The sequence below is a fragment of the Salvelinus namaycush genome, chromosome 32 (assembly GCF_016432855.1).
Source record: "Salvelinus namaycush isolate Seneca chromosome 32, SaNama_1.0, whole genome shotgun sequence".
Taxonomy (NCBI): Eukaryota; Metazoa; Chordata; class Actinopteri; order Salmoniformes; family Salmonidae; genus Salvelinus; species Salvelinus namaycush.
Genome location: NC_052338.1, coordinates 37,130,928 through 37,142,689, shown reverse-complemented (window position 1 = coordinate 37,142,689; position 11,762 = coordinate 37,130,928). Strand labels below are relative to the sequence as shown.

The following is an 11,762-nucleotide window of genomic DNA, read 5'->3' as shown; positions in this document are numbered from 1 at the left end:
TCAGTTTTTTATTTTTAATACATTTGCAAAAATGTCTAAACTTGTTTTGCTTTGTCATTGTGGGCTATTGTGTGTAGATTGATGAGGGGGGGAAACTATTTAATCCATTTTATAATGAGGCTGTAACATAACAAAATATGGAAAAAGTCAAGGGGTCTGAATACTTTCCGAATGCTCTGTATAGCCACAACATGAGCCTGTGGGGGGGAGTGAGGAGGAAGGGCTGGAGAGAGCAAGATTGGTCACACTTACTAAGAGGGAGGGGACAAATAATGCTTATTTAATATTCCTCTTGTTTTTAGTTTCTTTACATATGTACTTTATTTTTAACATTATTGCCTGTCTGTGATTTGAACCCCCAAAAGTAAAATAAATAAAAAGATATAGGCCCTTTAGTAAATTCTAAATTCAGATGAAAATGTAAGATATATGCTTTCCAAAATCAAATCAATAATAATTTTTGCCACATGTCCAATTTAAAATCTAAATTCCTGGACCCTTCTCATCTCGCAATTCAGAGAATTCCTGCATGTGCACGAGCCCCCTTTATACTTGTTTCTATTGGTCCATGTTTAAGCTCGGACTCGCGCGGGGGCGCTCCAGTACAGTAGGGGGCGGTTCAATGCCCACATCCAGGAACGCCCTTATTACACTGATCTCACAGCTGAAATCCTCCCTGGTCATGTGTCGCGCTGCTCTTGGCTGCGGACAGTGCATTCAAGCTGTTGACATCAGTCATCGAATGTAGCGGCTCTGAGGACGAGGAAGTCTCCACCGTTTTACTTAATCGGTTAACGGGGAAAAGCCTATATTATTAACCCATAGAAACATACATGAAATAGTTTGTATAACCTGTCCAACCGGAACGATGATTTCCCCGTGGGACCGCTGGTATACAACTAGCTGCTCCCTCTGCTGTCATGTTCGGACGGGCACCATTATCCTGGGAATATGGTATATGGTAGGATAAATACTTGTATTACTATAATAAAAGCTATAAAAGTAGGCTACTGTGTAATGCGCCTATGGCCGGGCCTATTGGGAATCATGTCACGGAATGTGTTGTGTTCTCACACCCGACAAAAGGAATGAATCAATTCTACATATTGAAAGTTTTTCAGCAGTAGTTGGCACGGGCTTCAGTCTGCATTGTAATATCATTGGCCATTCATTTTCTGATGTCCTTTACAAGGCGATAGTGTATGTTACGTTATGTATCAGTTACTTACACACCGAGTAACTTAGCCGCTAGAATGTTCCAGTCCAAATCTGATACATTTTATCAACCGATACCATTTTGGAACGGAATGTAATAATATTTCATGATTTATTTAGCAGCGTCCATGACGTCGACGTTTTGGTGGTAATTTCTCCATGTCAATAATCATTTGAGCTATTTTCGGAGTTTACTGCTGTTTTTAGAAAGACGATTGTTCTCACGTCTTAAAAATAACTCTAGTGGAGAAACGTTAAACATTTAAGCAGTCTCCATGCTCAGTTTGCTGTTGGTGTAACGTACGAAAAAAAGCATCCAAACAAAGCCAAAGACACAGATCCGATAAAGACATGGAGACATCTTCTAGATGATCTTTAATTCACTGTCCTGTCCCTTTGCCACCACAACGTACTGCAGTCCCACTGGGCAAAACATGATTGAATCAACGTTGTTTCCATGTCATTTCAACAACAACAAACAATCAATGTGATGACGTTGAATCAACGTGGAAAACTGATTGGATTTACAAAAAGTAATCAACATAAGGACATTTCGCCTTTTTTCCCACACAACTTTTAACCTAAAATATAACGTTAGTTTACAACTCAACCAAATTTGTTAAAACTCCAAGTTGAACTGACGTCTTGTGCCCAGTGGGACGAGCCTACTTTCAGTTCTACATGGAACCGTTCAGCAGTTTCAGTCTGCAGAGCTGCCAACTCTCAAGCATTGACCGTGAGACATGCATTTGACCCTCTTCTCACGGCACATATCTTATATCTCACCAGAGGCGCAACTTTCACTTGGGACAGGGACATGTCCCTATTTTATCATTGGAAGGTGATACAAAACGAAGCCGCAGTGTGCTTTAGGACCATGTGGACGCTGTTTGGAGTGTTTTATCTGACTGGGTAAATAAATATAATAATTGTATCCCCCACTTCTAAACATAGTTGCGATTTTATTTTTCTAATTACCCCATTAGTATGCGCATACATTTTTAAAATTTGATTCAATTAAATTTTATTATATTTTTATTTGAACTATGCTCCAAATCGTTTTGAAATCGTAGCATCTGCCACTGCAATTTAACCAATGATGTAAAGTACTTAAATAAAAATACTTTAAAGTACAACTTTTTTTTAACCCCTTTTTCTCCCCAATTTCGTTATATCCAATTGGTAGTTACAGTCTTGTCTCATCGCTGCAACTCCCATACGAATTCGGGAGAGGCGAAGGTCGTGAGCCATGCGTCCTCTGAAACACGACCCAACCAAGCCTCACTGGTTCTTGACACAATGCCCACTTAACCCGGAAACCAGTCGCACCAATGTGTCAGAGGAAACACTGTACACCTGGCGACCGTGTCAGCGTGCACTGTGCCGGCCCGCCACAGGAGTTGCTAGTGCGCGATGAGACCAGGATATCCCTGCCGGCCAAACCCTGCCTAACCTGGACGATGCTGGGCCAATTGTGCGCTGCCCCACGGGACTCCCGGTCACGGCCCGGCTGCAACAGAGCCTGGACTCGAACCCAGAATCTATAGTGGAACTGCGATGCAGTACCTTTGACCACTGCGCCACTCGGGAGGCCATTTTAAAGTACTACTTAAGTCGTTTTTTGGGGTATCTGTACTTTACTATTTATATTTCTGACTATTTTTACTTCACCACATTCCTTAAGAAAAGATTGTACTTTTTACTCCATACATTTTCCTTGATACCCAAAAGTACTCGTTATGTTTTGAATGCTTAGCAGGACAGGAAAATAGTCAAATTCAACCACTTATCAACCTAACATCCCTGGTCTTCCCTACTGCCTCTGATCTGGCGGACTCACTAAACACACATGCTTAGTTTGTAAATTATATCTGAATGTTGGAGTGTGCCCATGGCTTTCTGTAAATTAAAAACTTTTACTTGAGTCATTTTCTATTATGGTATTTTTTACTTTTATTCAAGTATGACAATTGGGTACTTTTTCCACCACTGAATTTAACATCACAAGCTGAACCTATATCATTTTCCTGTCATGCCACAGCACTGTGAAGTGGCACATTGAAGCATGTTGTCGTCACTTGACTTTCATTCATCTGATTTATTTATTTAATCCACTAACTGTTTAATTGTTACTCGATTAAATGAATCATGTAACAATTAACTCATTAGGATTTGGGGCACCACGGAAGAAGTTGTTTAACAAGTTAGTATCTCCAAAATTAAACTCAAGAAGATGTATAGTTATACAGTGGGGCAAAAAAGTATTTAGTCAGCCACCAATTGTGCAAGTTCTCCCACTTAAAAAGATGAGAGAGGCCTGTAATTTTCATCATAGGTACACTTCAACTATGACAGACAAAATGAGAAAGAAAAATCCAGAAAATCACATTGTAGGATTTTTTATGAATTTATTTGCAAATTATGGTGGAAAATACTACCCGTAACGTTTGACCCAAGTTAAACAATTTAAAGGCAATGCTACCTAATACTAATTGAGTGTATGTAAACTTCTGACCCACTGGGAATGTGATGAAAGAATAAAAGCTGAACTAAATCATTCTCTCTACTATTATTCTGACATTTCACATTCTTAAAATAAAGTGGTGATCCTAACTGACCTAAGACGGGGAATTTTTACTAGGAATAAATGTGAGGAATTGTGAAAAACAGAGTTTAAATGTATTTGGCTAAGGTGTATGTGTAAACTTGGGTGCTTGACTGCCTTCATAACACTTATCCTCTGTGATTTTAACGGTTGTACCTTAAAGACAACCATCCCAAATGATGAACAATATGTAACCTGCCACACCCACTGTCAATAAACACGAGATCTCTGTTATGGACGTACATAGAATGGTTATAAAGCATATGGCTCCACTCTGGGACTCAGAACATAGAATGGTTATTGTCAAGTTTTGACCTCTTTCTTGTGCAATTCCCCACTTGAAAAGGACAGTCCCTCCACATGAAGATTTTAACTGGATTTCACTCAATAAACAGCCATGAAATCAGTTGTTTGTCTTTTATTTACCATTCTTTGGTTGGCAGTAAACAGGTGAAAAACCTCAAAAAAGAAAAGATGACAAATACAAGTTATTATTTGAGTTGACAGCCTAATTAAATACACAAAATTATCCACATTCACCCAGATAAACACATTTCTGCCATTATGAAATACAAGGTTTCCACTTTTAAGCAAATGTTTTCCAAAAATAGAAACCCACCATTTTAATCAAATGAGCAGAATCAGTATATTTATCTAAATTTGCATTTTAGCCAAATACATTCAAAATATTTTTAGTAGTAAAAAATTACATTTATTTTCTAATCAGTAGTTTTAAGCAGACAAATCTTACATTTTTTAGCCAAAGATTTTTTAGACTATACATTTGTTACTGAATTAAGAACTTGGTTTACTAAGATTTCTACAAAGTTTAAATTACTTTTAACCATTTCAAACAAGTTCTTTATCAACAATGAATTTGGCTCTTCTTACTTTTCCTTTATACCCCACAAACAACATTTGAAGTTATAAATACCACTGCAAAAGTCCTATCAAAGTTAAGAGTTAAGAGTCTGTGTTTTCCAGAGTATCATTAGCAGTGCACTGCTTAAGTCAGTCTAACCAAACATGGCCAATATGGCGCTTACCGGCTGTCTTTCACAGTTTTGTAGAGGGCTTGGACTTGCACAGTCACCTTGATCACAAAGATGAAGTTTCCTTGGTCTTGTGGTGTTATAAATGCTCCTTTCACTGCGGTCTAAAGACAACAGCAGAGCCAGGTGCTGGCACGCCCAGATTGCCTGGAAGATTTGTTCCACCTGGTTCACCACTGATTGAAGGAGGAGGAGTTTCACCACTGAGGAGCTCCCAGGCAGTTTGTCAGCACAGTTATAAAGCATATGGCTCCACTCTGGGACTCAGAACATAGAATGGTTATAAAGCATATGGCTCCACTCTGGGACTCAGAACATAGAATGGTTATAAAGCATATGGCTCCACTCTGGGACTCAGAACATAATTCCATTTTGATCTCACCCAGCTACAAACAGAGCGTTACATCTGAGAAGCCTTTTATAAGGTATGTGAAGAATTGGTCTGGAACATATGAACATGTGAAGGATTGGTCTGGAACATATGGACATGTGAAGGATTGGTCTGGAACATATGGACATGTCAAATCAAATTTTATTGGTCACATATTTTGTAGATGTTATTGCGGGTGTAGCGAAATGCTTGTGTTCCTAGCTCCAACAGTGCAGTAGTATCTAACTAAATGCTTGTGTTCCTAGCTCCAACAGTGCAGTAGTATCTAACTAAATGCTTGTGTTCCTAGCTCCAACAGTGCAGTAGTATCTAACTAAATGCTTGTGTTCCTAGCTCCAACAGTGCAGTAGTATCTAACTAAATGCTTGTGTTCCCAGCTCCAACAGTGCAGTAGTATCTAACTAAATGCTTGTGTTCCTAGCTCCAACAGTGCAGTAGTATCTAACTAAATGCTTGTGTTCCCAGCTCCAACAGTGCAGTAGTATCTAACTAAATGCTTGTGTTCCTAGCTCCAACAGTGCAGTAGTATCTAACTAAATGCTTGTGTTCCTAGCTCCAACAGTGCAGTAGTATCTAACTAAATGCTTGTGTTCCTAGCTCCAACAGTGCAGTAGTATCTAACTAAATGCTTGTGTTCCTAGCTCCAACAGTGCAGTAGTATCTAACTAAATGCTTGTGTTCCTAGCTCCAACAGTGCAGTAATATCTAACAATTCACAACAATACACACATCTGAAAGTACAGGAATGGAATTAAGAAATATATAAATATTAGAACATGCAAAGTCGGAGGGTTATTCACTAAAATACAGTAAATAGAATACAGTATATACATATGAAATGAGTAAAGCAGTATGTAAACATTATTAATGCGACCAGTGATTCCATGTCTATGTACATGGGGCAGAGACTTCTAATGTGCAGGGTTGAGTAACCGGGTGGTAGCCGGCTAGTGATGGCTATTTAACAGTCTGATGGCCTTGAGATAGAAGCTGTTTTTCAGTCTCTCAGTCCCAGCTTTGACGCACCTGTACTGACCTCGCCTTCTGGATGATAGCAGAGTGAACAGGCCGTGGCTCGGGTGGTTGTTGTCCTTTGCTGGTGACACAGTCAGTGATTTATTTTGAATTCAAGGCACACTTAACCAGCATGGCTACCACAGCATTCTGCAGCGATACGCCATCACATCTGGTTTGCACTTAGTGGGATTATCATTTGTTTTTCAACAGGACAATGACCCAACACACCTCCGGGCTGTGTAAGGGCTATTTGACCAAGAAGGAGAGTGATGGAGTGCTGCATCAGATGACCTGGCCTCCACAATCCCCCGACCTCAACCCAATTGAGATGGTTTGGGATGAGTTGGACTGCAAAGTGAAGGAAAAGCAGCCAACAAGTGCTCAGCATATGTAGGAACTCCTTCAAGACTGTTGGAAAATCATTCCAGGTGAAGCTGGTTGAGAGAATGCCAAGAGCGTGCAAAGCTGTCATCAAGGCAAAAGGTGTCTACTTTGAAGAATCTCAAATATTAAATATTTTGATTTGTTTAACACTTTTTGGTTGCTACATGTCTCCATATGTTATTTCATAGTTTTGATGTCTTCACTATTATTCTACAATGTAGAAAAAATAAAATAAATAGAAACTCTTGAATGAGTGGGTGTGCCCAAACTTTGACTGGTACTGTAGAGGGTCTGAGGATATAGAGTCTGACAATAAAACATCTAGAGGGTCTGAGGTTAAAGAGGGTCTGAGGTTAAAGAGGGTCTGAGGTTATAGCGGGTCTGAGGATATAGTGTCTGAAATAGAGGGTCTGAGGTTAAAGAGGGTCTGAGGATGTAGTCTGAAATAGAGGGTGTGAGGTTATAGCGGGTCTGAGGTTATAGCGGGTCTGAGGTTATAGCGGGTCTGAGGATGTAGTGTTTGAAATAGAGGGTCTGAGGTTAAAGCGGGTCTGAGGATGTAGTCTGAAATAGAGGGTCTGAGGATGTAGTCTGAAATAGAGGGTCTGAGGTTAAAGCGGGTCTGAGGATGTAGTCTGAAATAGAGGGTCTGAGGATATAGTGTCTGAAATAGAGGGTCTGAGGTTAAAGCGGGTCTGAGGATGTAGTCTGAAATAGAGGGTCTGAGGTTAAAGCGGGTCTGAGGATGTAGTGTCTGAAATAGAGGGTCTGATGATATAGAGGGTCTGAGGATGTAGTGTCTGAAATAGAGGGTCTGATGATATAGAGGGTCTGAGGATGTAGTGTCTGAAATAGAGGGTCTGATGATATAAAGGGTCTCATATAGAGGTCTTGGGATATAGAGGGTCTAATATAGAGGTATGAGGATATAGAGGGTCTAATATAGAGATCTGATGATATAGAGGGTCTAATATAGAGGTCTGAGGATATAGAGGGTCTAATATAGAGATCTGAGGATATAGAGGGTCTAATATAGAGATCTGAGGATATAGAGGGTCTAATATAGAGGTATGAGGATATAGAGGGTCTAATATAGAGATCTGAGGGTATAGAGGGTCTGAGGATATAGAGGGTCTGAGGATATAGAGGGTCTAATATAGAGATCTGAGGGTATAGAGGGTCTGAGGATATAGAGGGTCTAATATAGAGATCTGAGGATATATAGGGTCTAATATAGAGATCTGAGGATATAGAGGGTCTAATATAGAGATCTGAGGATATAGAGGGTCTAATCTAGAGATCTGAGGATATATAGGGTCTAATATAGAGATCTGAGGGTATAGAGGGTCTAATATAGAGATCTGAGGATATAGAGGGTCTAATATAGAGGTCTGAGGGTATAGAGGGTCTAAAATAGAGGTATGAGGATATAGAGGGTCTAATATAGAGATCTGAGGGTATAGAGGGTCTGAGGATATAGAGGGTCTAATATAGAGATCTGAGGGTATAGAGGGTCTGAGGATATAGAGGGTCTGAGGATATAGAGGGTCTAATATAGAGATCTGAGGGTATAGAGGGTCTGAGGATATAGAGGGTCTAATATAGAGATCTGAGGGTATAGAGGGTCCAATATAGAGGTCTGAGGGTATAGAGGGTATAGGGATATAGAGTCTAGGGATATAGAGGGTCTGAGGATATAGGGGGTCTATGGAGGATCTGAGTATATGGAGGGTCTAATATAGAAGGTCTGAGTATATGGAGGGTCTAATATGGAGGGTCTGAGTATATAGAGGGTCTAATATGGAGGGTCTGAGTATATAGAGGGTCTAATATGGAGGGTCTAGTATGGAGGGTGTGAGGTTATAGAGGGTCTAGTATGGAGGGTGTGAGGTTATAGAGGGTCTAGTATGGAGGGTGTGAGGTTATAGAGGGTCTAGTATGGAGGGTGTGAGGTTATAGAGGGTGTAATATGGAGGGTGTGAGGTTATAGAGGGTCTAATATGGAGGGTGTGAGGCTATAGAGGGTCTAGTATGGAGGGTGTGAGGTTATAGAGGGTCTAGTATGGAGGGTGTGAGGTTATAGAGGGTCTAATATGGAGGGTCTGAGTATATAGAGGGTCTAGTATGGAGGGTGTGAGGTTATAGAGGGTCTAGTATGGAGGGTGTGAGGTTATAGAGGGTCTAGTATGGAGGGTGTGAGGTTATAGAGGGTCTAGTATGGAGGGTGTGAGGTTATAGAGGGTGTAATATGGAGGGTGTGAGGTTATAGAGGGTCTAATATGGAGGGTGTGAGGCTATAGAGGGTCTAGTATGGAGGGTGTGAGGTTATAGAGGGTCTAGTATGGAGGGTGTGAGGTTATAGAGGGTCTAATATGGAGGGTGTGAGGTTATAGAGGGTCTAATATGGAGGGTCTGAGGTTATAGAGGGTCTAATATGGAGGGTCTGAGTATATAGAGTGTCTAATATGGAGGGTCTGAGTATATAGAGGGTCTAATATGGAGGGTCTGAGTATATAGAGGGTCTAATATGGAGGGTCTGAGTATATGGAGGGTCTAATATGGAGGGTCTGAGTATATAGAGGGTCTAATATGGAGGGTCTGAGTATATAGAGGGTCTAATATGGAGGGTCTGAGTATATAGAGGGTCTAATATGGAGGGTCTGAGTATATAGAGGGTCTAATATCGAGGGTCTGAGTACAGTGGGGCAAAAAAGTATTTAGTCAGCCACCAATTGTGCAAGTTCTCCCACTTAAAAAGATGAGAGAGGCCTGTAATTTTCATCATAGGTACACTTCAACTATGACAGACAAAATGAGAAAAAGAAATCCAGAAAATCACGTTGTAGGATTTTTAATGAATTTATTTGCAAATTATGGTGGAAAATAAGTATTTGGTTATTTTAAGCGTAGAGGTTAGGTTTAGGGCTTGGGTGAGGGTTTGGGAAAATAGGATTTTGAATGGAAATACATTTTTGGTCCCCACGAGGATATAAGAAAAAGTGTTTATGTGCGTCTGTTTGTCACCAGATCTCAACCAAATTTAACACTTCTGGGAGATTCTGGAGCGGCGCCTGAGACATCGTTTTCCACCATCATCAACATAACACCAAATAATGGAATTTATTGTGGAAGAACGGTGTCTCATCCCTCCAATAGAAGAATGGTGTCGTATCCCTCCAATAGAAGAACGGTGTCTCATCCCTCCAATAGAAGAACGGTGTCTCATCCCTCCAATAGAAGAACGGTGTCTCATCCCTCCAATAGAAGAATGGTGTCGTATCCCTCCAATAGAAGAACGGTGTCTCATCCCTCCAATAGAAGAACGGTGTCTCATCCCTCCAATAGAAGAACGGTGTCTCATCCCTCCAATAGAAGAACGGTGTCTCATCCCTCCAATAGAAGAATGGTGTCTCATCCCTCCAATAGAAGAACGGTGTCTCATCCCTCCAATAGAAGAACGGTGTCTCATCCCTCCAATAGAAGAACGGTGTCTCATCCCTCCAATAGAAGAACGGTGTCTCATCCCTCCAATAGAAGAACGGTGTCTCATCCCTCCAATAGAAGAACGGTGTCTCATCCCTCCAATAGAAGAACGGTGTCTCATCCCTCCAATAGAAGAACGGTGTCTCATCCCTCCAATAGAAGAACGGTGTCTCATCCCTCCAATAGAAGAATGGTGTCGTATCCCTCCAATAGAAGAATGGTGTCGTATCCCTCCAATAGAAGAATGGTGTCGTATCCCTCCAATAGAAGAATGGTGTCGTATCCCTCCAATAGAAGAACGGTGTCTCATCCCTCCAATAGAAGAACGGTGTCTCATCCCTCCAATAGAAGAATGGTGTCTCATCCCTCCAATAGAAGAACGGTGTCTCATCCCTCCAATAGAAGAACGGTGTCTCATCCCTCCAATAGAAGAATGGTGTCGTATCCCTCCAATAGAAGAACGGTGTCTCATCCCTCCAATAGAAGAATGGTGTCGTATCCCTCCAATAGAAGAATGGTGTCGTATCCCTCCAATAGAAGAACGGTGTCTCATCCCTCCAATAGAAGAATGGTGTCGTATCCCTCCAATAGAAGAACGGTGTCTCATCCCTCCAATAGAAGAACGGTGTCTCATCCCTCCAATAGAAGAATGGTGTCGTATCCCTCCAATAGAACGGTGTCTCATCCCTCCAATAGAAGAATGGTGTCGTATCCCTCCAATAGAAGAATGGTGTCGTATCCCTCCAATAGAGTTCCAGACACTTGTAGAATCTATGCCGAGGCTCATTGAAGCTGTTCTGGGCGGTCCGTGGTCAGTCAACGTCCTATTAACACACTTTGTGTTGGGTGTTTCTTTTATTTTGTCAGTTGCCTGCGTGGTGGCAGTTTACTGGAGAACTGTTAATCTACTGAAGACAATCGTTCTCAGGCTTCGGTAAAGTATTGGGTCCTAAAACAATAATCCAGCTACTCTAAATGATGTTCCTCTCCTCCAGCTCATCAATGCAGTGGTTCTCCTCATCCTCCTATCGGCCCTTAGCAACCCGATCCAGTACCGCTACCACCTTACCAACGCTGAGCTGGGATCAGACTTTGATGTCATGGATGATGCTAGTAAGTCTTCTTATTACTGGGATGATGTCATGGATGATGCTAGTAAGTCTTCTTATTACTGGGATGATGTCATGGATGATGCCAGTAACTCTTCTTATTACTGGGATGATGTCATGGATGATGCTAGTAAGTCTTCTTATTACTGGGATGATGTCATGGATGATGCTAGTAAGTCTTCTTATTACTGGGATGATGTCATGGATGATGCCAGTAAGTCTTCTTATTACTGGGATGATGTCATGGATGATGCTAGTAAGTCTTCTTATTACTGGGATGATGTCATGGATGATGCTAGTAAGTCTTCTTATTACTGGGATGATGTCATGGATGATGCTAGTAAGTCTTCTTATTACTGGGATGATGTCATGGATGATGCCAGTAACTCTTCTTATTACTGGGATGATGTCATGGATGATGCTAGTAACTCTTCTTATTACTGGGATGATGTCATGGATGATGCTAGTAAGTCTTCTTATTACTGGGATGATGTCATGGATGATGC

The 11,762-nt window shown here is 41.1% G+C and overlaps 1 protein-coding gene across 1 annotated transcript in view; it reads left to right on the top strand.

The window, feature by feature from the left end:
• Window positions 1-707: 707 nt before the first annotated feature.
• Window positions 708-11,762, top strand: part of laptm4b (lysosomal protein transmembrane 4 beta) — a gene marked incomplete at its 3' end in the record, with an annotated part of 34,778 nt that continues 23,723 nt past the window's right edge. The window contains exons 1-2 of the mRNA XM_038971957.1: window positions 708-961; window positions 11,143-11,260. Coding sequence (XP_038827885.1) covers window positions 869-961; window positions 11,143-11,260 — 211 coding nt within the window. The remainder of the gene's footprint in view (window positions 962-11,142; window positions 11,261-11,762) is intronic.